The 26,720-nt window shown below is 50.2% G+C and overlaps 1 protein-coding gene across 2 annotated transcripts; it reads left to right on the forward strand.

The window, feature by feature from the left end:
* Positions 1-5,751: 5,751 nt before the first annotated feature.
* On the forward strand, positions 5,752-26,072 carry ETS2 (ETS proto-oncogene 2, transcription factor). 2 transcript variants are annotated; one of them, XM_021070986.2, is made up of 10 exons: positions 5,752-5,964; positions 10,170-10,241; positions 13,315-13,426; positions 14,763-14,882; positions 15,207-15,407; positions 16,865-16,948; positions 18,148-18,372; positions 19,224-19,487; positions 21,523-21,641; positions 22,735-26,072. In XM_021070986.2, the coding sequence occupies exons 2-10, from the start codon at positions 10,170-10,172 to the stop codon at positions 22,948-22,950; spliced, it is 1,413 nt and encodes a 470-aa protein (XP_020926645.2). In that variant the 5' UTR covers positions 5,752-5,964; the 3' UTR covers positions 22,951-26,072. The 2 variants fall into 2 exon arrangements, with proteins under 2 accessions (XP_020926645.2, XP_020926646.2); XM_021070987.2 differs by lacking the exon at positions 5,752-5,964 and adding an exon at positions 6,054-6,186.
* Positions 26,073-26,720: the final 648 nt, after the last annotated feature.

Genomic DNA, 26,720 nt, shown 5'->3' on the forward strand with positions numbered 1-26,720 from the left:
CTCCCATGGCTAGACCCATGTTGCCTGTTCTGGGGGAATCTTAAAGAAGAGGGTTATCATAAGATCCAGCAATTCTACTCCTGGGCATCTATCCAGAGAAAACCATGACTCGAAAAGATACTTTCACCCCAGTGTTCATTGCAGCACTATTTACAATAGCCAAGACATGGAAACACCCTAAGTGTCCATCAGCAGAGGACAGGATAAAGAAGATGGGGTACATGCATACAATGGAATATTACTCAGCCATAAAAAAGAATGAAATAATGGCATTCGCAGAATCATGGGTGGACCTAGAAATTATCATACTAAATGAGGTTAGACAGTGAGGGACAAACATCATATGCTATCACTCATACGTGGAATCTTAAAAAAAAGGACACAAATGAACTTTGCAGAACAGAAACAGACTCATGAACTTTGAAAAACTTATGGTTATCAAAGGGACAGGTTGTGGGGAGAGAAGGGTGGACTAGGGGGTCTGGGATAGAAATGTTCTAAAATTAGGGTTTTGTTTGTTTTTGTTTTTTGTTTATTTGTTTTGTTTTGTTTTTGCTTTTTAGGGCCACATCTGCAGCAGATGGAGGTTCCCAAGCTAGGGGTTGAATTGGAGCTGTAACTGCTGGCCTAGAGCACAGCCACAGCAACGTGGGATCCGAGCTGCATCTGCCACCTACATGTCAGCTCACCACATCACTGGATCCTTCACCCACTGAGCGAGGCCAGGGATTGAATCCACATCCTCATGGATACTAGTCAGATTCGTTTCTGCTGCATCACCATGGGAATGCCTAAAACTAGGTTGTGGTGATGGTTGTACGACAATAAATATAATAAAATTCATTGAATTTTAAAAAAGAAAGAAACTGCCGGCTCTTGCATAGTATGGGACCACCTGGGGGGTGCGGTTGGGAAGCTGCTGGATGACCCCAGGTTGGTCTGGATTCCAGGTACCCGTGCCAGCCTGTAGATGGGCAGGGAGAGAGGGCAGCTGGATGGTATCTGTGTTGGGTGCGTATTTGTTGTGTGTGGTGGTGGGGGTTGGAAGGTTATAAAGCTTGATTTCATCTCTTCCTTGACCCCAACATGCATCAGTGGCACGACGACGATGATAACTATAATAACTGGAATAACATCACCCAGTGACTGCAGGATGAATGGCCAGCAAAGGAAACCTCGGTGCCAGAATCTGCATGAATTGCATTATTTCTGTCTCTAACTACATTTTCTCCTCCACTGCCTGTCTCGCATTTGTGTGTAATTTTGCAGAACCGTCGACTTCATTTTTACTTCTTCCAGGGCAGGGACTAAGCCCTTACTCATCTGTCTTCTCAGCAGCTGACACTGTGTTTGCTGAATGAATAAATGATACACTGCTGACCACATGACGTCTGTTTAGCTTGCAACTGGAAACCACCTCCAACTGTATGTTGTCTACTGATTTGTATTTCAAGGTAAATACAGACATGTTTCTAAGGAAACATTTTTGTTGTTTGTTTGTTTTTAACAGGACGACTTGGCAAGCTAATCATTTTTAATAATTACAGCTGGATTCTAAAGAACACTTTCCCTGCATTTTACTCTCGAGACATTAAGTATTTATAACACATAGGTGCTATTGTAATTTCCTCTTTCCTCTTCTCTCTCTTCTATGCAAGGAGAGTTAAGACTCCTCTTGGAGTTCCCACTGTGGCTCGGTGGTTAACGAACCCGACTAATATCCATGAGGACGCAGGTTCAAACCCTGGCCTCGCTCAGTGGGTTAAGGATCTGGCATTGCCGTGAGCTGTGGTGTAGGTCGAAGACACAGCTCAGATCCCACATTGCTGTGGCTGTGGTGTAGGCCGGTGGCTACAGCTCCGATTAGAGCCCTAGCCTGGGAACCTCCACATGCTGCGGGTGTGGCCCTAGAAAAAGAAAGAAAGAAAGAAAGAAAGAAAGAAAGAAAGAAAGAAAGAAAGAAAGAAAGAAAGAAAGGAAGGAAGGAAGGAAGGAAGGAAGGAAGGAAGGAAGGAAGGAAGGAAGAAAGAAAGAAAGAAAGAAAAAGAGACTCTTCTTACACGAGGCTTGACGTGGTGCATCTGATCATTTCACCTCGTGTGCCTTCCAACTTTGAATTTCCTTCTAACACCTTCGACTTTTGATCTTGAACCACAAGGGCCATACTTTTATTAGGTTTAATTTACTGGAAAACCCAATGTTCCTTGTGAATCAAGCCATAATAGTCAATGAATAATCTCAGGCTGCAGCCAGGCCAGGTTTTAGTTCTGCCGAATAGCAAGGAAACTGACTTGTAACAGGAAGGTGGAAACTGTTAGGCACCCTGATATGGCCCCAGAACTAGGATAAGCCATTTTATTAAGAGCACATGACTGCCCAAGCATGGGGAGGGGGGGTAGGTCCCCACCTAGGACCCAGGACAAGGGGGCTGCTTGGATGAGCCCAGGGCTCCTCGGAAGGGGAAGTAGGGAATGGCAGAGGCCTGGATGGGAGTCAAGGGTCCAGGCCTGTGTGGGACCCTGGCTTCCTCCTTCCAGCCTCTGCATCTTTTTCAGCTCTGCCATTTGTGCTCCTGGTTAGATTGTTTTCCGCAGGGTTTCACATATTTCCATCTGAGAAGGAAAGGATGGGGTTTTTTTGCTTTTCTTTCTTTCTTTTTATTTTCTTTGTTTTGTTTTGTTTTTCCTTGTATGTCCGAACCCAGGGCATATGGAGGTTCCCAGGCTAGGGGTTGAATTGGAGCTGTTGCTGTCGGCCTACACCAGAGGCGCAGCAACGCTAGATCTGAGCCGCGTCTGCGACCTACACCACAGCCCATGGCAATACTGGATCCTTAACCCACTGATCGAGGCCAGGGATCGAACCCGCAACCTTATGGTTCCTAGTCAGATTCATTTCCACTGTGCCACGACAGAAACTATTTTCTTTGTTTTTTGGAGCCTCATCTGCAAGCACATGGATGTTCCCAGGCTAGGGGTTGAATCAAATAGGGGCTGCAGCTGCTACCTACATCACAGCCACAGCAACTCAGAATCTGAGCCTCGTCTGCGACCCACACCACAGCTTGTGGCAACACCCAATCATTAACCCACTGAACGAGGCCAGGGATGGAACCTGCATCCTCATGGATACAGTCAGGTTCATAACTTGCTGAGCCACAGTGGGAACTCCCTCCTATATGTTTTTTTAAAGGACTTTTCATAATATTCTCCCAGGGGGGAGCTTAGAAAAAGTCCCTTAGTAGTTATATCATTTCGAGCCTCTTTTGACCCTATGCTGAACAAGTTCTTTCCATTTTTGGTTCTATGTCGAATGGCCATTATGGCCAGATGACGTAGGTCTCAGGTCTCGTAAACAGCCTTGTTTCCAGAGGAGGGAACTGACTCAAGGTTTAGCGAGTTAGAGCAGAGAAAGGTAGTTTTTCAGGAGCAGACTGTCTCCAAACTCCTGTGCCCCTTTTTTTTTTTTTCCTTTTTTAGGGCCGCACCTGTGGCATATGGAAGTTCCCGGGCTAGGGATTGAATCAGAGCTGCAGCTGCTGGCCTACACCACAGCCACAACAACGCTGGATCCAAGCCCTGCATCTGTGACCTATATGGGCAGCTTGAGGCAATGCCGGATCCTTAACCCACTGGGAGAGGCCAGGGATCGAACCCATACACTTGCAGACACTATGTCTGGTCCTTAACCCACTGAGCCACAACGGACACTCCCTGTGCCCCTTCTTTTGACATCTTTCAGCTCAGATGTGATGGTAACGCCCCTTCTGTGCCCACCCCCCACTGTCAGCCCCTAAAGAAAGAAAGATGCCTTCCTAAAGGGTTAGTGGACCTCAGGGACTCAGGGGCCCCGAACTCTGAGCACTGGACACACATGGGTATGGGGGCAGGTGCTATGGACAAGGCAGCCAGCCCCACTCTAGGCAACTGAACTTGACCCAATGGCTGTCTGCAACAAGCTCCTAAGCGGCTCTCAAGGGCTGCATGAGTAGCCTGGGGGAAAAGACCCTCTATTAGCTGAAACTGCAGCCCAGATGAGTCAGTATTTTCTGCTACCATTAAAAAAAAAAAAAAAAAGTAGCATACTCTTTGCATCTCCATGGTAACTTACTATGGATCTGTATTCCATTTATGAACCTCCTTCTTGACCTATCAGTGGTTTCTGATCCAGGCCTGAATATACACAGAGAGACCATCAGAATCAATTCAACCTGCTGTAAATACAAACCCTCTCAGCACCGGGTTTTTTGAGCCTCCACAGACCCTGTCTCACCCACGTAATGATGATACCTGGAGACCCTCAGGTACCTGGAAACATTAAGGCACAATAGTATCTCAATTATCCAGATGACTCCGGAGTTAGGGTTGCCATGGAAACCGGGAACCTTGGTAACAGAGAAGGGAGGCTGCTCCTCTCTCCCTTCACAGCACTGCAGTCCCTGGCCTTGCCTAAGCTGAGCTATTGTATTTTCTATCCACCCCTGGGCATCTAAATATTTCTCCAAGGAGTTCCTGTCGTGGCTCAGCAGTTAACGAACCTGACTGGCATCCATGAGGGCGCAGGTTCCATCCCTGACCTCGATCAGTGGGTTGAGGATCCGGCATTGCCCTGAGCTGTGGTGTAGGTCATAGACACGGCTCGGATCCAGTGTTGCTGTGGCCCTGGCATAGGCTGGCAGCTACAGCTCCGATTGGACCCCTAGCCTGGGAATCTCCATATGCCGCCGGTGCCGTGAAAAAGAGAGAAAAGACAAATAAATAAATAGATAAATAAATACTGAGAATGTGACCGGAATCTGAATAGGAAATGTGTGCATTTCTAGCCATGGACTCAAGTATCTCCTGCTAAAAATGGAAACTCTGGGGGGGAAGGGTGACGGTTTTGACCATAGTTGGAAGTCAGATAGCCTGGAGTTTCAACCCTGAATTTCCCACTCACACGTCCTATGACTCGGCAAGTTATTTACCCAAAGGGCCCATTCCCTCATGTTTAATGTGAGGACAATTATCCTGAGAATGAGCCCAGGGAAGCTCTTTCAAAGGCTGGTTCCTACTAAGGCACCGCTCAACTCTAGGGGGCGCCACTTCCTCGGAGGCGGTAGGAACAGGGCTTCCCGGAGCAGAGGGGCGCTCTGTGACCCAGAAAAGGGCCCACCTTGTACGTCTATCATGTCTTTTAGTGTCTTTTCAGGACAGAAGAGTCAGAAGTCCACGAAGAGGTCCAAGAATTGGGCCAGAAATAGTCCCTTATGACCCAAGCCCTGTGGCCGCTCGGTGGCACCAGCACTGCTCCAGTCCTGCCAGGACAGGTTTTGGTGTTAAAGCCTCCGCACCAGCGGAAGAAACCAAAGAAAGACTCTCCTCCTGAGCTCCCGGGACACACACAGGGCTCGAGTCCTCGGGGTCCCCGGCCCACCACGGCCCCCCGAACCGCAGGCAAGGGACAGAGCCCAGTGACAGCGGGCGCCGAGCGAGGCCGGGCTTGGAAGGACTGGCTCCGCCCCCTGCTCTTCTCCTCCCCCCGCCTCGGCTCCGCTCCCCTCCCCTCGGCTTCCCCCCTCCCCTGCTCCCGCCCTCTCGCGACTTTGCTCCCTTCTCCACCCCCACCCCTCCCCTCCCGATCTCCTCCCCTCTCCCCTCCCCTCTCGCCTTTCCCCTCCCCCGCCCCCCTCCTCCCCTCCCCGCGGTCGCCTCCCCTCCCTCCTCCGTCCTCCCCCGGCTCCTGAAGAGCGCGCAGCGAAGGGGACCGGCCAGTTACTTCCTCCAGCGGCGGCGCGGAGCGCGGTGTCGCCCCAGCCCTGAGCTCCCGGAGCCCGCCGCCCGCCGCCCGCCGCCCGCCGCTCCCTGCCGGCTCAGGCCTGCCGAGCGCCCTCCCCGCGTCCCGGCCCCGCCGCCCGCGCCCTCCCCGGCGCGCACCGAGGAGTCCGGGCCCCGAGTCGCCGGCCGCCCTGCCCGAAGCGGCGCGGTAAGAGCAGGGTCGGGCCGGGTGGGCGGCCAGGGTCCGGCAGGTCCGGCGGGGAGCGCCCTCCGGGCCCCGGTTCCTCTGCCGAGGGATCCAGAAACGGCGTGGAGGACGTGGGTGGCGCGGAGAGCCGGATCCCAGGGCGCAGCCGGGGTCCCGGAGGGGTGGCGGCTATTCCTAGGATCCAGGGGTCGCGCTTCTGAGATCCGATCCGCTCAGCTCGTGGTATGGATGGCCCAGTGGCTTTGGGGGCGGCAAGTGGGGCGCGGAGTGGGCCCGGCGATGACGCGCGGAGCCGGCTGCGAACTTGGGCCGCGGTTCTGGGGTCGCCGAGCCGGCTGGGGCGGGCGGGGCGCGCCGACTTGTTTCACTTGCTTTTGTCTTAAAAGGAAACGCGGGCGTGGTGGGGGGCCCTTGCCAGTGGGCGCCTGGGAGACCTGATATCGCGAAGGGGCTGGGGGACGCCGGAGAGGGTGTCGGAGGGGCCCCGGCGCGCCCGGGTTTGTGGGTGACTTACTGGAGGGCGCCGGGCCCGGGCAGATCGGGGTCTAGGGGCGCATGAAACACCTTGGAAACTACGGATCCCCGAAAACAGGCGGATCCCAACCCCCCGGTCACCTGCTCGGCCACGTCCAGGGCCCGGCCGGGGCGGCGGGCGAGGGAGGCGCCGGGAGGGTCCTGGCGCTCGAGCGAGACCCCCGTGGGCGCCCCAGGTCCTCTATATCGCGGGCCCTCGGTCCTGCTAGGCGAACCTGGGGAGCCAGTCGGAAGTGGGGATGTAGGTGCGCCAAGCTGCCTTTCCCAGTTCTTACAGCATTTTAGATGAAGAGGTAACAGCGATTGTGCGTGTGTGTTTTTTAAAGCACAAGAGATTTTTTTATATTATCCTGTATTCAATTATAGGGTATCCTAAAATAGTAGTTGACGTGCGACTTATTTAGAAAGTAAAGAAGTGAGCCAGTCCCCCCTTTGGATTGAGAGGTAATTTATTTTAATTTACCACTGAGAGATGATGTTTGTTCCGCACAGTGGAAGCGCCTGTGCGCCCTGTGCCTGCCCACACCACCGCCGATCAGAGAGAGAAATCTCCCAGTTAAGGTTTATTAAAATTCTGAATAATATCACAGTACAATAAATGTTAGCGCTCTGGGTCCTGCAGGAAAATAGCTGAACACTCATTTCGGGAATTAGTCATTCCTGACTCTATAAATTGATAACCTTCAAAGGAAAAAGCAAATCAATCTTCGAAAGTGCGTTTTGAGGTTTTCTTTTTCTTTTCTTTTCTCCTCAAATTTACCGAAATACAAACCCGTGTTCTAATCTCGCAGAAGGAATCACTTGTCCCCCGAGGGTACCGTTGGCCGGCAAGTTTTGCTTGTTTAAAAATGTTATCCTTCTCAGCCCTTTCGTGGCTGCCATTTCCCGTTTGTGTTGTTGTAGTTCAAAGGCAACAATCAGGAGGGCACCCCCCCCCCAAAAGACCTAAATGTGAAATTGACTTAGGATGTGGAGAAACTTGGCCTGTCTGCCACCTTGACTGGCCTCGTGGAGTCAAAGACGGGAACTTAAATTTGATTAGTTATGTGTCTGCCAGAAACCATTGGTAGCGCGCTTTGATTCTACATGGTTTTTACAAAACAAATTAAAAGCTGGACAACAAAAGAATTCTATTCTGTAGCTAGTAATTACAGCTCTCTGTGTGGGAGGGGTAGATTGCCTTTCCTCCTGGTGTTTGTACACAAAAACCAGGCGAGGCTTAGTCCATTGCCCTCCACGTCCATTCTCTGCGAAGCTGAAATGTGGGATAAAACTGGACGAAGATGGGTAACTGTCCACATCCTTTCATTTGGCTCCTGTTTGAAGCTTGTGAATGTCATCAGCAGGTGACAGGACGTAGTCGACCCAGATAAATGGCAGAAAGCTCCATGAACCTTAAGGAGCATTTCAGGTAGTAAAGTCTCACGAGCAGGAACCTTGTCTAATGAGACTTGGGTGCCATCGCTGCTTTTTTTTTTTTTGATGAGCTGGGAGAAGGGCCCCGGCCGCATCCCTCGGGTTAATTGGGCTCCTGGAGGAGCGAAGGAGGGAAGGCCATTACCGGCCTGGGACTGGGTCTGCGCAGTGCCCCTTCGATGCCCCTGCTGTCGCTGCGTCCTCCTGCGCCAGGCACCTGAGGTCTCTGGATCTTTGTTGCCTCGCGGTGAGAGGTTACATCTACCTCTCAGGGCTCAGGCCTTTCAGCCAGCTGGGCTGGTGGGATTGTCCAGCTCAGGCTGAGCCCTTAGCCAGGGCAGCGATCATCCGTAGTGAGTACTGATCTTAAGGGCCTGTGGAGGACACCGTCCGATCCATCAAGGGGAGATTCTAAGCAAACCTGATCCCTTTTGATCCAGGACCATCCCTCCTCCCAACCCCCACCCTCACCCCCCACTCTTATTTATTGTCTAAGCTTCCAGCCTCCACTGGCAACCACGAAAATTCCCCTGCGTTCTGAGGGCTTTAACAGCTGCCCCCAGCGCCTCGGGCCTCCCCGGTGGCTGTCACTGTGCTGTCCTCCTCCCATGGGGCTTGTCTAGCCAAGGGGTGTGTGTGTGTGTGTGTGTGTGTGTGTGTGTGTGTGTGTGTGTGTGTGTGTGTGTGTGCTGAGTTGTTGGGAGGTCTGGTTTAGCCATAGTGTGTGTGTGTGTGTGTGTGTGTGTGTGTGTGTGTGTGTGTGCTGAGTTGTTGGGAGGTCTGGTTTAGCCATAATGTTGACCGTAAAGAGAAAACAAGAACGTACACACTCGAATGAAGTAGTTATGGCAAAAGTATGCTCTTTGCCTCCGCCTGTCAGCTCTTCCATTGCACAATATTTTAATTACTCAAGGTTCTTAGAGCAGGTGGGAACCACCCAGTGGGGACCACAGGGTGGGCAGTTAGGGGTACCCTGTAAGTCTTTACCGTAGACCCCTCATGACCCTGAAACCGGATGGATTTCCTGCGATTTCCCAGGTTATTTGAAAATCAGCTTAGTTGCTCTGGTTTTTTTTTTTTGTTTTGTTTTTTTTTTTTTTTTGATCTAACACTCCGGCGGGATTACCTAGGTACATTTCTCACTCATTAATATTTAACTTACCTGGCCACACAATTACATTTTAGGGCCCCAAATAAGTTTTTTGTCATTACAGCAATCGCAAGTCACGTAGGGGAACTGTCCAATTGCGAATTGCACATGTAGCTCTTAAGGCTGCTGAGAGCCACGTTAAACACAGTGAAACAGGTGAAATATTAACACTGATATACTAGCACTTTCAAAATATTACATAAACATGCAACAAAGCTAAAGTTAGCACCGAGATCTTTTCCTTCTTGCTACGCGGTCTTTGAAATCCAGGCTGTGTCTTCCACGCCCAGCACACCTGAGCTGGCCCGAGCCCTGTGCCAAGGGCTCAGTAGCCCCGTGTGTCTGGCGGCTACCCCACGGGTCAGCACAGGTCTCGGATCAACCCAGATCCATGAGGGGTATTACTTCCTCCTGCAGAAATGCACAGCTAAGCAGCACGTCAAAGAGACATATTTTGAGCTTGTGTACTCAGCGCAGGAGGATGTGGGACCCGGCGAGAGGGTTTGGTCTCAGGCAGTGGTTTTCCCTTTTATCTGCTTCCTGGGCCTGTGCTTCCTCCCAGCGTGGAGAGGGGAAGGGGCCTCCCGAGGCGGGTCTCCCAGCAGGCCTTCCTGGATCCGGATCTGCCCCCAGAGCTGCTGCTGGTGGCAGGTGTTCCCTGCCGCTTGCCCTCACGCTCCCAGATGGAGCTGACTGCCCCTGGTGCCGAGGGGAGGTGGCCCACGGCCCGCCTCTCCACCCCCAGGCGGCCCTCCAGGCCCATACCCTGAGCTGACCTTGGCCTTGGCCGTGAAAAGCAGGTCCACCCCCTTCCCTGGGCTCGCTCACCTGCCTTCCAGGAGGCAACCTTATCTGTGTGCCTCAAATCTAAGTGGCATTCAGTGGAGTCTCTGCATTATAATTTAATGACTTAAATAGCATCCCCTTTGTGAGAAGAATTCCTGGCATTCAGTTTTGAAAGGCCTGTGAGGGCCTAGAGGTTGACGGACTCAAGCCATCCATAATTCGTTGTGAATGTGATGTGGCCGTTGCAGCTTCCTAAAAATGGACCTGATATGTTGCCTCTTTGACACGCCTGTATTTCTTTTTTCTTTTCTTTTCTAAGATGAATGATTTTGGCATCAAGAACATGGACCAGGTGGCCCCAGTGTCTAACAGTTACAGAGCGACACTCAAGGTGAGTGACCAAGTCTTAATTAACACTTAAGAAAAAAAGAAGTTAGAAGACTCAGTCTCTAGGAGAAAAAAGAATGAGCTGGCTCCCAGAAGCCCGGCGCTAGCCCTGGCTTTGTAATGTCCTGGCTGTGTGCCTCCGGACGGTTGGCTTAATCTCTCTGGGTCTCAGTTTTCAGGTCTGTAAAATGGGCGGCCTGATGCTTGTTTGCCTTGGCCTTGGAGATAGGAAACCATTTAATTTGTAGATGGTGAGGCTTTTGAAGTTTATTTCTCAGGCTCCCATCCGGCGACAGAGCGTATGGATGCCCCAGAGAACAAAGCTGGAGAAGCTCTCCGTTCTCTCCACCCAGAAGTTTCCTTGGGTGGCGGAAGAAGGGCTGTTGAAGGGCTGACATGAAATCGCTTCGAAGAGGCAGGCGGGCCCTGTCCTGTTTATGTAAACCAATGAACAGATTAAACATGAAAGCACCTTCTCCGCCGCATAATCAACAGAGTTCTTGGAGCTTCTATCTCCGTTCCTCTGAGGAACATTCTTTTAGCAGCACCAACTGATAACTTCCCATGTGCCTTCTCCAAAGGTGCCAGTGAGACGTGATGGTTTTGTTGAGTGTGGTGTAGCCAACACGGTCATTTTTGATGGTCTCTCCCCAGCTTAGTGTTTTGTGCAATCACGTATCTCTGGTATATGTTGTCTTTTTCTCTGCGTGTCTTTATTTGGCCGATTTGCCCAAAGAGGCAAGACATTGGTGCAGGCCTGTCCTAACGTTTATCAAACTTGAGGCTCGTGAGGTTTTTTTTTGGTGTAATCTGATCAGCTGGTTGGAGTGTGGCAGAAACCATACGGTAGGAAGTTGGAAATGACACCTCGAGAGAGAAAAATGTCTCCTCTGAATGAGAAGAGGTTGACGATACCCGTGTGATTTCTGGGTTTGGAGAAGACACCCTTTGCTGAAATGGATGGGTTGAAATACGCAGCAGGAGTTGGCCTTGACTTTTGGCTTCCTGGTTTTCAAATAAGAACTGTCAGGTGTACAGGCGGGAAAGGAAAGGCATTTCTTAGTCACCTGGGCGATGCTCGTGGGAATTTAAAAAATCCGTGGGCTCTTTCACCAAGATTAGCGCTGCTCTAAGCTACTTTGAAAATCTGGGTTGGGAGTGTTTCTGCACTTGTTTGATGGGGTCTTGAGCAAGGGGACATCCTGGCCTTGGGTTTGGGGGCTGGGCTCCTGCCCGTTGGGACATCCTTGTCTCCAGGGCTTGGGAGGAGCCCCAGCTTCTGCGGGCTCTTCTTATGTAATGTTTCATTCATTGTTCTGCATTGCTAAAAGGAGAGCACACAGACCATTTTTTTGGTAAATGTGTTACCCATTTTTTAATTGATGACTCAAGGGATGGGTCACTGCATGACACATGACATGGGATTTCTAGCTTATATTGGAAAAATTTAACCTTTCTTCACGTTTTTCTTCCACAAGTTAGGCAACAATGAATCAGACCTTTATCTGTTACTTAAAAATCCGTCTTGTGTTAAAGGCTATTTCATTGATAAATGCTAAATAAAACGAAAAAAAAATAAAGTTGGAAAACTCAATCTCTAGGATTAAAAACAATGGACTGGCTCCCAGAAGCCCGGTGCTGGCCCTGGCTTTTTTTTTGTTTGTTTTTGTCTTTTTGTCTTTTCTAGGTCCTCGCCTGCAGCATATGGAGGTTCCCAGGCTAGGGGTTTAAATCGGAGCTGTAGCCACTGGCCTACGCCAGAGCCACAGCAACGCGGGATCCGAGCTGTATCTGTGACCTACACCACAGCTCACGGCAACGCCGGATCCTTAACCCACACTGATCGAGGCCAGGGATTGAACCTGCAACCTCATGGTTCCTCGTTGGATGCATTAACCACTGAGCCACGACGGGAACTCTGCCCTGGCTTTTCAATTTCCTGGCTGTGAGATTGTTCGAAATCCTCTCAGCTCCAGGCTTCTCTTTCTCTGTGTGCTTCTCCTCTTGCCCCTAAATTGGAGGTGGGTTTACTTTCAACTGACATTCTTTGGAAATTGTCCCCTTTTGATTGGTGGGGGTGGGGCGGTCCTTTTCATCAGACTTGACTTGTATAAAATTAAACCTTCAGGACTCTTCTCAATTGTCCTCCAGTTTTCTGCACCATTGAAATAGATCAGGGAGAACTTTAGTCTCTGTGCTCGTGTTTTACGGTCAACATCTCAGAGTAAATGCTTCCACAGATAAAGTAATGTATTTTGTCCTTTGCTTCTTGAGTTTTGGTCACTTGGCTTTCTTTTTAGCTGCGGTGGGCTGAAACTGTCTCCCCAAGGGTCGTTTTTCTGATGCACACAACCAGACGGAGCTTCTCTCCCATGGGGGTCTTCGAGGTCCCTCCCAGCCCTGTTGGAAGATTCCTTATGTTTAGGTTTGTTGACGGAATATATTCATTTACGTTGGTGAGACCATTACAAAGAAATTTCCAGTCATTCTGATGCTGCAGGTGATTACAGGGGTACCAAAGTGTTAGACTGCACCTGGCTTTGCCGCATCTTTTGCAAATTGAAGGTTGGTGACAACCTTGCCGTCCACAAGTCACTGGCACCATTTTTCAACAGCGTTTGCCCACTTTGTGTCTCTGTGTGTGTCACCTTTTCGGTGATTCTCACAATGTTTCAAACCCTTCACCAGCAAAAAGGTTGACTCTCTGTAGACTCAGTCGATGGTAGCATTTCCTAGCAAGGAAGGACTTTTTCAAATTATCTATGTGCATTGTTTTTGAAACATAAGGATATTCTTCTGACATAATTTAGATACAAGGATGCCTTAATAAAGATAACGTCTCTATACACTGGGAAACCAAAATATTTGTATGACTTGCCTTACTGCGATACCCACTTTATTTTGGTGGTCTGGCACCGAGCCTGCAAAATCTCGAAGACATGCCTGTAAGTCACCTAGAGGAAGATAGAATTCTTTGGATCGATTTGACCCTCTCAAAAGCATGGACCGCTTTTCAGACAGGTCATTAACTGAGTTGAACCGTCATGTGTCAGCCTTCTTTGCCTCTGTCTTTGCAGCGCCAGCCTGCCTTTGACACCTTGGATGGGTCCCTGCTCTCCGTTTTCCCCCCACTAAATGAAGAACAAACGCTCCAAGAAGTGCCAACAGGCTTGGATTCAATTTCTCATGGTAATTTGTTCCTCGGGACTTGACAAATTGAGCGTGATGTCCCTTAGCGGTTCAGTTAATAGAGAGATGACAGTTGGTGTCTTGAATCTTTGTAGGGAAAGTCAGGGAGAGGCTCTGGATCCGGGAGAAGGCAGTTTTCCTTTTTAATGCCCGTGGTGGGTGTCACCTGCCAGACGCCCCCCCCAAGGAGAGCGAGTTCCCTGCTGGGAGCAAAGGGACAGGGGAGCCCCTGAGCTTGCCCTGGGGTGTTTCAACACAGCAGCCAGCCCATCCTCACCTCCCAGTCCACCCTGCAAAGCAGACCAGTGGGCATTACACTGCACCCCAGCTTTCCATCCTGGGTGCCCAGATCTGCCCCTCCCCCACTCCGAGCCTGGGGACGACAAATGATTCCTGCTCATCTTGACCCGTCTGTATCGGCTTCTGTACTTCTTCATGTCGTTGTTTATTCTTTTTAAGGGACTCGCATGTCCGCGAATGCCTCTGCCATCACTGCGATGGGGTTATTAGTTGGAAGCATTCCAGAGATTATTTGGACACGTGAAGTTAGGTGCTAGAAAAACAGCCCAGAAAATTAATTAAAACACACGCTTACGTAAGCGTGCCCTCATGTGATGATCATGTATCCTTCTCGAAACTGCTGAGGGAATCCAGAGGAGATTGTTTTTCAGTAAAAACGGAAGGTGTGTCACCTTCCCGGGTGCTAAGTGTGATGCCCGAGGTCCCTTTGCTGGCGGCTGAGTTTAATGGAAGTCACTTCCAGCTTAGCCACTTACAAGCCCCTAAGCCTTTTGGCCAAAACCTACGCAGTTTCTTCCATTGTCTAAAATTTAAGAAGCATCTTAAATAGGAATGTTACCTAGCCATCACTGCTTTATGAAGTTTGGCAAAATCAAACTCGAGTTTTTAGATTTTTTTTTTTAATGTGTGGTTATGAGATGTATAATGTTGTCTCAATTTAAGTCAAAAGCATTTTTTGTTCATATTTATACTCTTGTAAAACATGATGCTTGCAGTTCCCGTTGTGGCTCAGTGGGTTATGAATACCACACAGGGTCCGTGAGGAGGCAGGTTCCATCTCTGGCCACGCTCAGTGGGTTAAGGATCTGTCATTGCCCCAAGCTGCAGCGTAGGTCACCGATGCGGCTCAGATCCTGAGTTGCTGTGGCTGTGATGTAGGCTAGCAGGTGCAACCCTAAAAAGAAAAAATTAAGTTCAAAATGATGCTGAAGATTGGAGATCAGAATTGTGCTTCCTGAAAAACAAGGATATTCTGCCTTCAGTCCTGCCTGTGTTGCCAGCTTGAACTAACGTCCCCGTGGGGTTTCTTTTGCAGACTCGACCAACTGTGAGTTGCCCCTGTTGACCCCATGCAGCAAGGCTGTGATGAGTCAAGCCTTAAAAGCTACCTTCAGTGGCTTCAAAAAGGAGCAGTGCCGCCTCGGCATCCCAAAGAGTAAGTGCTGCCTCCTGTGCTGCTTTCTGCACCTGCCTTGTGCTCTGCGGACGCCCCGAGACCCCCATGGCTTGGGATGACTTGATTTCAAGCATTTGTGTAGGGCATCTTGCAAAGAGGAACAGAGATGTCTGTCCTTTGAGCCAGTGCTTCATTTCACCACCCATCCAATTGAACACTTCATCCAGCCATGCTCTCAGCGCCTCAGACTCTTCCTGGGTGTTTCACTCGTTTCCTTGGACCCTGGTGCCCATCTGGGCTCTGCAGGTAAACCAGGAGTGCGTCTGGTCTCACTGTCTCCTTTTGTTCTTCCTTCTCCGGTAGATCCCTGGCTGTGGACCGAACAGCAGGTGTGCCAGTGGCTTCTCTGGGCCACCAACGAGTTCAGTCTGGTGGACGTCAACCTGCAGAGGTTTGGCATGACCGGCCAGGTGTTGTGTAACCTTGGCAAGGAGCGCTTTCTGGAGCTGGCCCCTGACTTTGTGGGTGACATTCTCTGGGAGCATCTGGAGCAGATGATCAAAGGTATCTGCCCAGCGACTGGGCTCCCTGGTGGGATGAGCGTGGCAGGGAAAGGGTGGGGGGGGCGCTCGGTGCTCTCCAGCTTTGGGGGGGGGTGGTCAGCCTTTCCAGTGATGTGGGGCAAAGCTGTCTGCAGGTGCCATTGGAGTGAGTCAGCTTCGTGGTGGTGATTCCAGATTCTGATCCATTTAAGTACGTGTGTGGGGAGCATTAGCCACAAGGCAGGAGCCTGAGTCACCAGGTGCTCGTTGTTGCCAGATGTCACGCATCAGAGGTGAACGTGTGGCTCAGATTGTGGAGGCGGCAAGGGTGCTTGTGTTTTGTGGTCACTTTATGGAGCCTTAAGAGATAAGTCAGCCTCAGTGAAAGGGAGCCTTTCTTCAGATAGCCCTTGACTCTTCTAGTAACTGTTCCTAAGACCAAGAATTTCTTTTATTTTCATAAACAAATGTAGAAGGAATTGATACAGATTTACACACCGATATGCAGAAACTGGCCTTTGAGGAAGGAACTCTCATCATATAGAAAGTCTTGATTTAGACCTTAAGAGAGCGATGTTGAAAGTTCATTGAGTTTAAAAGGAAAACCAAAAAAACATTATCGTGAGGGGTCATTCAAGGCAAAAATACAGGAAAATAAGTCCATTAGAAGGGTTCAGGAAATTATTTCTTATTTAATTGATTTTAAACTCCGCGTTTCAATGATCATAACAGACTGAGACTCTTAAAACGACCTTAGGGTCATTTGCCAGCTTTTTTTAGTTCTGGCTTCTGTTATTTTTAAAGACTCAAATTTTTCCTGAATTTGGACAAGACTGATTGATGGGACAAGTTTCTGGTGAATCTGTTTTTCAGCAGGCAGGTTGGACTCTTTTTGCCATTTCTCAGTGTGGGAGTCTTTGTGTGCGTGTGTGTGTGTGTGTGTGTGTGTGTGTGTGTGGTTGTGTGTGTGGAGGAAGTAAGCAGACAGGTGGGGGTGCTACCCTTTTCCCTTTTCAAGTTCCTGGGCAGGTGGTCCCCGTTCAGACCCCCATGGCACTGCTTTGACTTCTCTTTCTGTCGCGCTCACCACCCTGGACACACTGTCAGGGTTCGAGCCAGTGGGTCATGAGCCTCAGCAGGACAGAACCCCGTCCTCGGGACTAACCTGGAGTCCAGCTCCAGGTTCAGGTGCACTTCCCAAGCATTTAACCCTTTGTTGATGGCACCATCTGGATCTCTCACATGAGGCGATAGAACATTCACCTTGGCTGATGGCCGCGTGAATTTGGGAAGACTTACTCTCATTACAGGAAAGCCCGTGTCTGTCTCTCGTGTTTGTAAATAACCCGATGACGTGGAACGCTATCCGATGAAGTGTCAAGTGCTCAATGCCTTCGGTTATGCTGAAACTCCTGTAGAACAGTAATCCAGAAAGGAACTTTCTTCCCCAGTCTTATGTCTCCTGGGTTTCTTTTTCAGAAAACCAAGAAAAGACAGAAGAGCAGTATGAAGAAAATTCACCCCTCAACTCCGTGCCTCAGTGGATTAATAGCAATTCATTAGGTCAGTGGAATCAATTCTGCCCTTAGGAGCTTGGTTCTAGGTCTTCCTGTCAGGTTGATGGCAAGTCCAAGGGCACCTTCACCTGCCCATACGGTGCCCATAAATCCAGACACTAAACATGTGAAGTGTGGCTGGTCCACCTTGAAAATATAACACACACCCTCAGATCTGAAAGTCTCAGTATTGGACAAAGGACGCAGGCAGCTCCTTAATAATTTTCAAAATTCTGATTACATGGTGAAATGATAATGGATCGCTGAGGTCAAGTAAAAGGTTCAAATTCATTTCACCTGTTTCTTTCTTTTTTTTTTTTTTGGCCTATGGAGGTTCCCAGGGTAGGAGTCGTATCAGAGCTACAGCTGCCAGCCTCCATCACAGCCACAGCAACACGGGATCCTTAACCCACTGAGCGAGGCCAGGGATCGAACCCGAACCCGCAACCTCATGGTTCCTGGTCGGATTTGTTTCCACGGCGCTACAATGGGAACTCCTCTTTTTTGGTTTTGTTTAATGCGGTTACTAGAAACATGGCCTTGGTGGCTTGGGTTATCTTTGCGTTGGGCAGCATTGGTCTCAGGAATCTATAACTAATCGGGCAGAGTGGAGGGAACTGATTCCTGTGGTCGGATGAGCATAACAAACAAAGGTGGCAGATACGGGAAGTGTGTGGACAGCAAAACCCAACTTGCTCTGAACTTTGGCATGTAAAGAGGTGTCGTGGAATTCAGGTCTTTCCTGCTGGTGGTGGACCCTGGCGAGTGTAGGTGACCGTGGTCCCCAGCCGGTGTGGGCAGGTGGCTGGAGATGTCCCCTTACGAATCACGTACCGGATGGCAAGTCACTCAGCCTGCCTGAGCCTCAGGTTCTTGGGGAGCTGAACGTGGTGGTGCCCCTGTGATCCTGGGGCTCACTCGGAAGCCCTTGATAAATGAGAAATGTAGGGATAGTCACGCGAGCCATTCCCCCAGGGTCCAGAAATGCTGCAGGCATTTTGGGAAAAGCCTCATTGCCTAAGAGGATGAGGAGTTTGAGAAGAGGAGGGCTTCGTGGGAAGCCTGCCCACTGAAACCCCCATTTCCAGCAAGGTCTTGCAGAGAAAAGGCTGGAGTGGGCAGGGCTGCATGGCTGGGTGTGTGGAGGTGTCTCTGGTCCTCACGTCATGTCACCTAATAGCACTGCCGTCGGTGGTTCTGTTCCAGGTTTTGGGGTGGAGCAGACCCCGTATGGGGTGCAGACGCAGAACTACCCCAAAGGCAGCCTCCTGGACAGCCTGTGTCCAGCATCCTCCGCGCCCAGCACACTCGGTCCCGAGCAGGACTTTCAGATGTTCCCCAAGGCCCGGCTCAGCACCGTCAGTGTCAACTACTGCTCCGTCAGCCAGGACTTCGCCGGCAGCAGCCTGAACCTGCTCTCCAGCGGTGCTGGTAAGATCCAGGCTTCCAAGCGCCCCTCTCAACAGGGCCATTGGTTTAATTCCCAGAGCCACGCTTGGGCGGCGGCATGAGCTTCTTAACCAGTCTTCCCGTGTTGAGCCACTGGAGGTCAGGGACCTTTCTGTCTGGTCACTGTCAGAGCCAGCGCACCCCTCACAGGCTTCGGGCCCCAGGCTGGGCCGTGGGTGTCGGGTAAACGACACCGTCTCTGCTCCTGCAGCCAGATTCCTCCACCCAGGGGAACACGGGGGGAGACAGGGTTGGAAGGTGACAGATCTCTTTTTAGGGAGATGCACGTATGCCATGCGCAAAGCCCAGGTAGACTTTATCCACAACACACCTGTGTGACAGCCGCCCAGATTGACATGGAGAGGGAGCCCGCACCCCACAAGGCTCCCTCGCACCCCCTCCCAGGCAGAAGCAGCCTCACCCCAAGGTCGTGCCATTGACCTGACTTTTATCACCGTGGTGTGTCCCGTCCTTGAACCTGGTGTAAGTGCAGTCGCACCTTCTCTTTCCTCCTGTGTTTGTCTTCTGCTCACTGTCATGTCTGAGAACCATCACGTGGCTGGACGTGGTGGCCAGTGGCCCCTTCTTGCAGTCAAGCACCCCACTCTGGAGCGACACTAGTGCCTCCATCCTACGGTTGATGGAAGATGCACTTGGGTGGTCTCTGCGTCCTCAGGAATAGGCAGCTCAGCTGAAGGGCCTCATGCAAAGTCTAGGAGATTCCACACCAGCTTGGAAGGGGCTGGTGGCCACGAAGCCACCATCATCACTAAGTGGTGGCGCCGGGCATCCCGGGGGCCTGAAGGGTCAGAGCCTGTGGTTCTCTCTCTCAGGGAAGCCCGGAGACCACGACGCCCCCGAGAACGGTGCGGACAGCTTCGAGAGCTCCGAGTCACTGCTGCAGTCCTGGACCAGCCAGTCGTCTCTGCTGGACGTGCAGCGGGTCCCTTCCTTTGAGAGCTTCGAGGACGACTGCAGCCAGTCCCTCTGCCTCAACAAGCCGACCATGTCTTTCAAGGATTACATCCAGGAGAGGAGCGACCCGGTGGAACAAGGCAAACCAGTTATACCTGCGGCCGTGCTGGCCGGCTTCACAGGTGAGCACGCTGCCCCAGGTCCCCGCCCCCTCCCTGCACCTGCCCAGCCCCATGCCTTGTGTACCCAGGGCGATGCTCGTTGCTCATTGGCCCACCTTGCGTTGTTCCCCCATGTTGTATGTGTGGGCATCCGATCCTGAATCCAAGAGAGCCATGACTCCGGTCTGTCTTGGGGGGAGGGTGTTCGAGAACCCCCAGGCTGCTCCCTCACCTGGAATGTAAGTGCTCCCGAGGAGCCACAGGCCTCGGAGGCTTAAGCTCTGACTCAGCCATGCCAGGAATTTCTGAGAATGTTGACTGGCTCGGGGAGGGAGGCAGAGCCCGCCTCACATAACACAGCCACTGCTTACCTCTTCTCGCTTCTCCAGTCCGTCTTGTCCTGAAGGTTTGGGTACGGGCTATTCGAGGCCAGGGACAAATATGAAAGCTGTTTTTAGAGCCAGATATTTTCAGTACTTAAGCGAAAATATTAGAAAATTTTTTTCATTGCTTCTTGTGTCCTTAAATGTGCTTTTTTTTTTTTTTTCTTCCATATTTGGACCAAATGGAGCCACTGGGGATTAAGAAAAAAATCTACTTTAAAAAAAAATCCAGTAGGTTAAAATAAGAATAGGGGGCCTGCTTTTTTTTTTTTTTTTTTTTTTTTTCTGTCATGGAAAACAAACAGCCATGGAAATGGCGTTAAAATGCTCAGCGTGTGGAAACTGCTGGAATTTTTCTGCGTGGGCGTCAGAGCCTGATAAGGAAAGAAACAGCCGTGGTGGTCGTGTTTTTCATTTCACTCTTAGTTACCATTTGTTGCTTGCCAGCTCTTTTTGGTTAACTGGGCGGATGGTCAGTAGACCCCAGAACAGCCTGGCGTGAGTGGTATTAACCCATTTTAACGTAGGCTCAGGAAGAAACTCCCACACTGACGTATTGATGATATAGCCTCTGTGACTTGGAGAACGGCTCTTGGACAGGCCTGTGATCCAGGACGAGGCACTCACTAGCCACTAAGCCCATTGTAGTCTTTTTTCTTTAGGGCCACACCTGCGGCATATGGAAGTTCCCAGGCTAAGGGTCCAATCCAAACTGCAGCTGCCAGTCTACACCACAGCCACAGCAATGCCGGATCCGAGCTACGTCTGCGGCCTACGCCACATCTGTGACCTGCACCACAGCTCATGGCAATGCTGGATCCGTAACCCACTGAGCAGGGCCAGGGATTGAACCTGCAACCTCATGGATACTAGTCAGATTCGTTACCAGTGGGAAGTCCCCACCTTATTCGTATGTTTAAAATGTCCATACAGCCGTACTCACTTCATTAGGCGGCGGCCATTCTAAATGCTAATCGGGAAAAGATAGGAGTTCCCCGGTGGTGTAGTGGGTTAAGGATCCAGTGGGTTGCTGCTGCAGCACAGGTTCAATACCTGGCCTGGGAACCTCTTCCTGCCACAGGATAGAGCCAAAAAAAATATATGAAGAGCCCGTGGCAGAGCATATACCTCACCAGACAGAGGTGGTGAGGCTGTAGCTACCAGCCCACATGCCCACATGACTGCTGAGCAAACCAAGTCTCGGCTTAAGCAATTTGGCCGCCATCATCTGGCAGGAGAGCCCAGCATGAGATTCCAGAAGTGACATGCCTTGTTCTGTGTTGAAAGGCCCCTTCAACCTCCCCCACCCTGTCCCTCGGCTAGTTTCAAGTAGTAAACCTGGACAGTTATTACATAAGAAGCAATTAAACAGGGTGAGGAATTTTGATGCCTAGAGTTGGTGGCTCAGAATTTTTTTTTCCCCAGAAAGACCAAACCCAGCAATCGAAGGCCTAGTGACCTCTTTTCCAGGTGGAGGAAACCCTTGCCTCAGGGAGGGGTCTGACCTCCTCCCCTTCAAGCATCTGAGACCGTCGCCAGCACCCAGAATGACCCCTTGAGGTTGGCACCCAGTCCAGAGCCAGGCCTCTCATCCCTTATTTCAGTAGGAGGACGAAAGCCAGGCTGTATTTTAAATCTAGAGATAAACATCTAGCCCACCCCCTTCTCTGCAGGAAGTGGACCTATCCAGTTGTGGCAGTTCCTCCTAGAATTGCTCTCCGACAAATCCTGCCAGTCTTTCATCAGCTGGACGGGGGACGGATGGGAGTTTAAGCTCGCTGACCCAGATGAGGTAGGTCCAGAGCTTGGGAAATTGGCCTCCGGGCTCACACACCTGATTGCATCACTGGGGCTTCCCAGATTCAACTCTCTGGCCCTTAGAAAGGGTTCACCAGGGTCCAGATAAGAACACTTCTACAGGATGCATTCCTGGCTGCTGGGAAACATGAAGTGCGGTCTTTTGTTTCGGTGATAAACATTGTAGGGTCCCCCAGTGATGCACACAGCACCGGGCAGGCTTCACCGTCTTGCTCCATCATCTGATTAAAGGGGAAAGGTATAAACCGAGGCTCTTGCCTGACCCTCTGAAAATGTCCTAGGAAATGTGTCCTTTTTCCTGGGAGGCCTGAGCCCCTCGTAACTCCGTGCCAGCCCGAGGGCTGGGCTCAGCTCCTCAGCTGAGCTGGGCAGGGCTTCACAAGCCGCGTCTGGAGGAGAAAGCTGTGGACAGGTCCCATACAGGTCCCTCCAAGACAGCATACGGGGAGCCCTTGGTCTCTGGCACCAAGAGTGCACCGTCTGTCACCTCCCCGATTCCCTGGGGCAGCGGAAGCTAAGGGAGGCAGAATGTCTCAGGGTCCCCATTGCACTCAGCAGCTGGTGATTGCCATGCAAACCCGGGGGGTAGGGGCGGGGGGACCTGACAGCATTTTCCGGATTCTGAACCCTTGGCTCTTGGAGGTTTTGCTGAGGGAGAGGCCTTAGCAGACGCAGCTGTGGCTGGGCTCACCTCCGTCCATCCTGGGAGCAACAGCGGGGAACACGGAGCCGCAGCAGGTGCACCAGTGCAGACAGTCCCTCTGTGGAGCTTTTGTAGCAGTCGAGGCCTCAAGGCTGATGCATCAGAATCATTGTGAGGTCCCGTTGTGTCTCAGAGGGTACAAACCTGACTAGTCCCCATGAGGATGCAGGTTCGATTCCTGGCCTCGCTCGGTGGGTTAGGGATCCCGTGTTGCCTTGGCTGTATGTGTAGACCATCAGCTGCAGCTCCGATTCAGCCCCTCACCTGGGAACGTTCATAGGCCAAAAAAAAGGCCTCTTGGGGGAAGGTCATTCACTTTGTCTTGTTGCCACAGTGATGGAACCCATCTCCATCCTCCCCACAGGTGGCCCGCCGGTGGGGCAAGAGGAAAAACAAGCCCAAGATGAACTACGAGAAGCTGAGCCGAGGTCTGCGCTATTACTACGACAAAAACATCATCCACAAGACCTCGGGCAAGCGCTACGTGTACCGCTTCGTGTGCGACCTCCAGAACCTGCTGGGGTTCACGCCCGAGGAGCTGCACGCCATCCTGGGCGTCCAGCCGGACACGGAGGACTGAGGCCGCCCGGGGCGGTCCTCACCCATCTCACACGGACCCTAAACGGCGGGATCGATGCGTCCGGCAAGGTCTCCAAGAAGCAGTGGCCTTATTTCATCCGAAACGGCGGTCCTTCGCCGAAAGCAGCGCGGGTTCTCGCTTCTAAAGCCTGCTGACAGGGACACAGTATTTATGATGCTCTTACCTTAGAGTGGCCTCGAAGGACACGCTGGGCCGCCGGCCTGGCTCCAGCAGACTGCGTTGTAACAGGATCCCTGGGGCTGGTGGGGCTTCTCCAAGGAGCAAGCGGGTCGTGGACGCACATGCTTCTTTGGATTTTCTTTTGCTGTGGCCGCCGGGAATCTCAAATGCAAAAGAGGTCTCTGTGGTTCAGAGGGGGAGAAGGTGCCAGGACCACTCATTCCATTTCAGAAGTTAGTTTGTATATAGGACGGTCATCTTATCGTTGGTATCCAAACCCCCCCTAACAGTCCTATTTAACAGAAATTGTATATTGTAATTTAAAATAATTATATAACTGTATGTGAACGAAGAAGGCAGACATCCCGTGTGTATTCCATTTTTCAAGAGCACAGATGGCATTTTGCAAACATTTAACCCGCCAAGGGCGGGCTGAGGCAGGTTGTACAGTGTGTATGATTAACAGTTATTATATGTACAGGAATAAGGTCTAAGAAGGTTACTATTCCTGTGTTCTGTTTTTTTGGCTTGCCTGGGTTATTATCTATGGCAAGGACTTTGTACATTTGGGAATTTTTATAAGAAACTTAATGTTATTGTCTGGGGGCCCGTCCGGCCTCTCTCCTCTCCTTCAATTGTAAAGTAAAAGCTATAAAGCAGTATTTTTCTTGACACTTGGCACATGTTCTCCATTTCTATGCATGCCTTTAAATCGGTTTCTACACAAAACTTCGTTTTTAGTTCGGTTCTGTTTTCCCAACGACTAACCTCCCCCAATCACAGCCATTTCCTCTCAGCGCCCCACCCCCGCACCCCAACGTCTTCTGTACGATTAAAATAGGAATACTATTTTTGGAAACCGGCGACTCCTTTTCAGAGATCAGGAGGGATTTATGTAGCAGCTATTTTTACTGCAAAAGTAATTCACTGGGGAAAAAAAATGGAATTTGTAAGAAAGTTTTATTTTTATCTCAGTGCCATGTAAAGTTAACCTATTGTACAGAGCTGAAGGTTCGGGATGGGGGGGGGGGAGTCTATTAAACCTCTTGGATGTGAGCGAAGCATGATTTGTCCCATCCTGTTCACCTGTCGCGTCTTGGGCTTTCTGGATACCCAGCTGCTGCTTTCTGTTTCGAGTCTGCAGTTTCTTGCTTGTTTGTTTTCTTATTTTCTCAGACACAGACTGCCCGGAGGCAAAGAGAGGGTAAGCAGATGGGGAAGAAAAGGCATTGGGATCATTCAGCCTTGAACAGGGTGGAGACTTTTGTAGTCGTTCCAGAGGAACCCCTGGGTCAGTATGTGCTCCTGGCTTTGGCGAATGATCAAGTCGAGTTGACTTCAAAGTCAGACGGCCTTCCCTAGCAACATGAGGGACAAGTGGGCCAGCAATGACATCTGCAAAGAAGAATCGAACCATCCATGCGATGAGCGGGAACGGGGCATTGGGTGGTGGGGCAAGCGAGAAGGACAGAACCAGCACGGGGGTGACTCGGTCTCAGTCCTGACCCAAGATCCCTTCCCATGTCTTTAAGCACAGGATGTTTTTCTCACGCAGGACCTGTTTATCTCTCGGACATCTGTTTAAAACATCAACAGACATGTGACTGGAATATCTTGCTGCTGAAAGAAATCTCAGCCATCAGCTCGTTTTACGTGGGGTTGGACCCTGTGAAACTGCCAATATTTGTCTGTTTTATCTACAGGGTTGGCAGTTTCATGTGGTTCAACTCAAAGAGTTATGGGACATTAAAAGTCCCTTGTCAACCTTTGGCGTGGTAAAGAACAGAACTTAAGTATAAAAATTTTGTAATTTGGCTTTTTCTCTCTCCAATAATAAAGTATTTTGTTTATACAAACTCCTCCTCGTAAGGGTCCTCGTGCTTTGTCCCCATCCCAACATGGGTGGGGTGCTGGGGCCAGAGCCTCTGGCCACTCAGCAGTTCTGTCGCTCAGCGTCACATGTCCCTGGAACTGGTCATACCCATCGCCTGGTAAATCGGGATCAGGCTGGAGCCAAATGTGAGCCCTTCCTGAGGGAATTCCCCAAAAGTGTTTCTTAAAGCAAAAAATTCTTTCCAGAAGAGATTAGAGTAGAAAGCTGCAGGCATCTTGTCTTTGCTCAAAGTTTGGCAGAGGTAGATTTTAGGATGTTTCTATTAAGAACATGAGGATGTGGAGTTCAGGGACTTTTGTAATTGAGGCCAGGACTCCTAGAGCGCTGACGTTGCCAAGGTGACTTGCCAAAGACAAAGGCGATGGCCCCAGGACACCTGTGCTCACATTCATTCTTGGGCCTCCTTTTCACGCTCCAAAATCTGAGGATTCCAAAAACTAGGTGGATTATATCATTGGCGTCCTGGCACCCACTGGCCACAGGCTAATGGTGCAGGCCTCTTCCCCACTTTGCCTCAGTGAGGTGTTGGTAGCTTGAACTTGGTCGGAATGAGTATTTACACCATGGAAACTGGCAAACACTCCAACTCGGGGCTCCCCCACCCCCAACCCTTCTCAGGGAGCTGGTTTTACCAGCTCACCACTGGTCATCAATGTTAGAAATTAAAACAAACTTTAAAATATGGCTCCTTTTTAAAATAACATGTCCACATTCACATTTTTCGGAGAAATAATTTTTCCCCCAAAGTGAGAATGGCATTGTTTCACATGTTTTCAAATCTCTGATGTCTGGTTTAATAGCAAAGAGCTGGATTCTGATACTGGCTTCTGCATCAGTCTGTTGTGATACATTTTGAGGGAAATGAGGCCTCACACAGATCTGTGATTGGAAGAGGGAGGAGTGTTTATGAGCTGATAATGGCATATTGTTTTATAGTACACCTAAACCGACAAATGATAGTTTCTTAAAGGTTGATTGCTGTTAGAATATGAAACCGTATCAATAAACTTGCCTATGATTGCAATAAATTACGTTGATCCGTCTTGCACTTTGAGTGGATCTTTTACCCGTGTGTGATTTTGTAACACGCATTAGTCATCGGAAAATATTGCTTCAAAATGTTGACCCATTTCAACATACACTATGAAACTATCACAGTAGTTACTACCACCACTAATTTCACCAGAAAAAATCCCTGAGAAGCTATCAAGCTCACAGTGGCAGATGCAAGTTTTCAAAAAATTCAAAATTTCACTTGAAAGCTCAAATTTTATCATGGGCAACAGATATTCTAAGGGTTTTTTGTTTGGTTGGTTTTTGGGTTTTGGTTTTTTTTGCTTTTTAAGGCCACACCCGTGGCATATGGAGGTTTCCAGGCTAGGAGTGCAGTCAGAGCTACAGCTGCTGACCTATACACAGCCACAGCAACATTAGAACTGAGCTGTGTCTGCAACCTACACCACAGCTCACAGCAATGCCAGATCCTTAACCCACTGAGCCAGGCCAGAAATCGAACTGACAACCTTGCGGCTCCTAGTCGGATTCGCTTTTGCTGCACCATGACAGGAACTCCATTTTTTTTTTTTAAATACCTTTTCCAAAAGGTATTTCATTTACTTTTTGAAATACCTGTCAAATACACATGTCTGAATAAATGTAATTCATCAGTTCTTTCAAATACAAATGGTGCTTATGA

This window comes from Sus scrofa, chromosome 13 (assembly GCF_054392235.1).
Source record: "Sus scrofa isolate SSC_HxYL_T2T_F1_AM1 chromosome 13, Sscrofa_HxYL_maternal_Yorkshire_Landrace_v2.0, whole genome shotgun sequence".
Taxonomy (NCBI): domain Eukaryota; kingdom Metazoa; phylum Chordata; class Mammalia; order Artiodactyla; family Suidae; genus Sus; species Sus scrofa.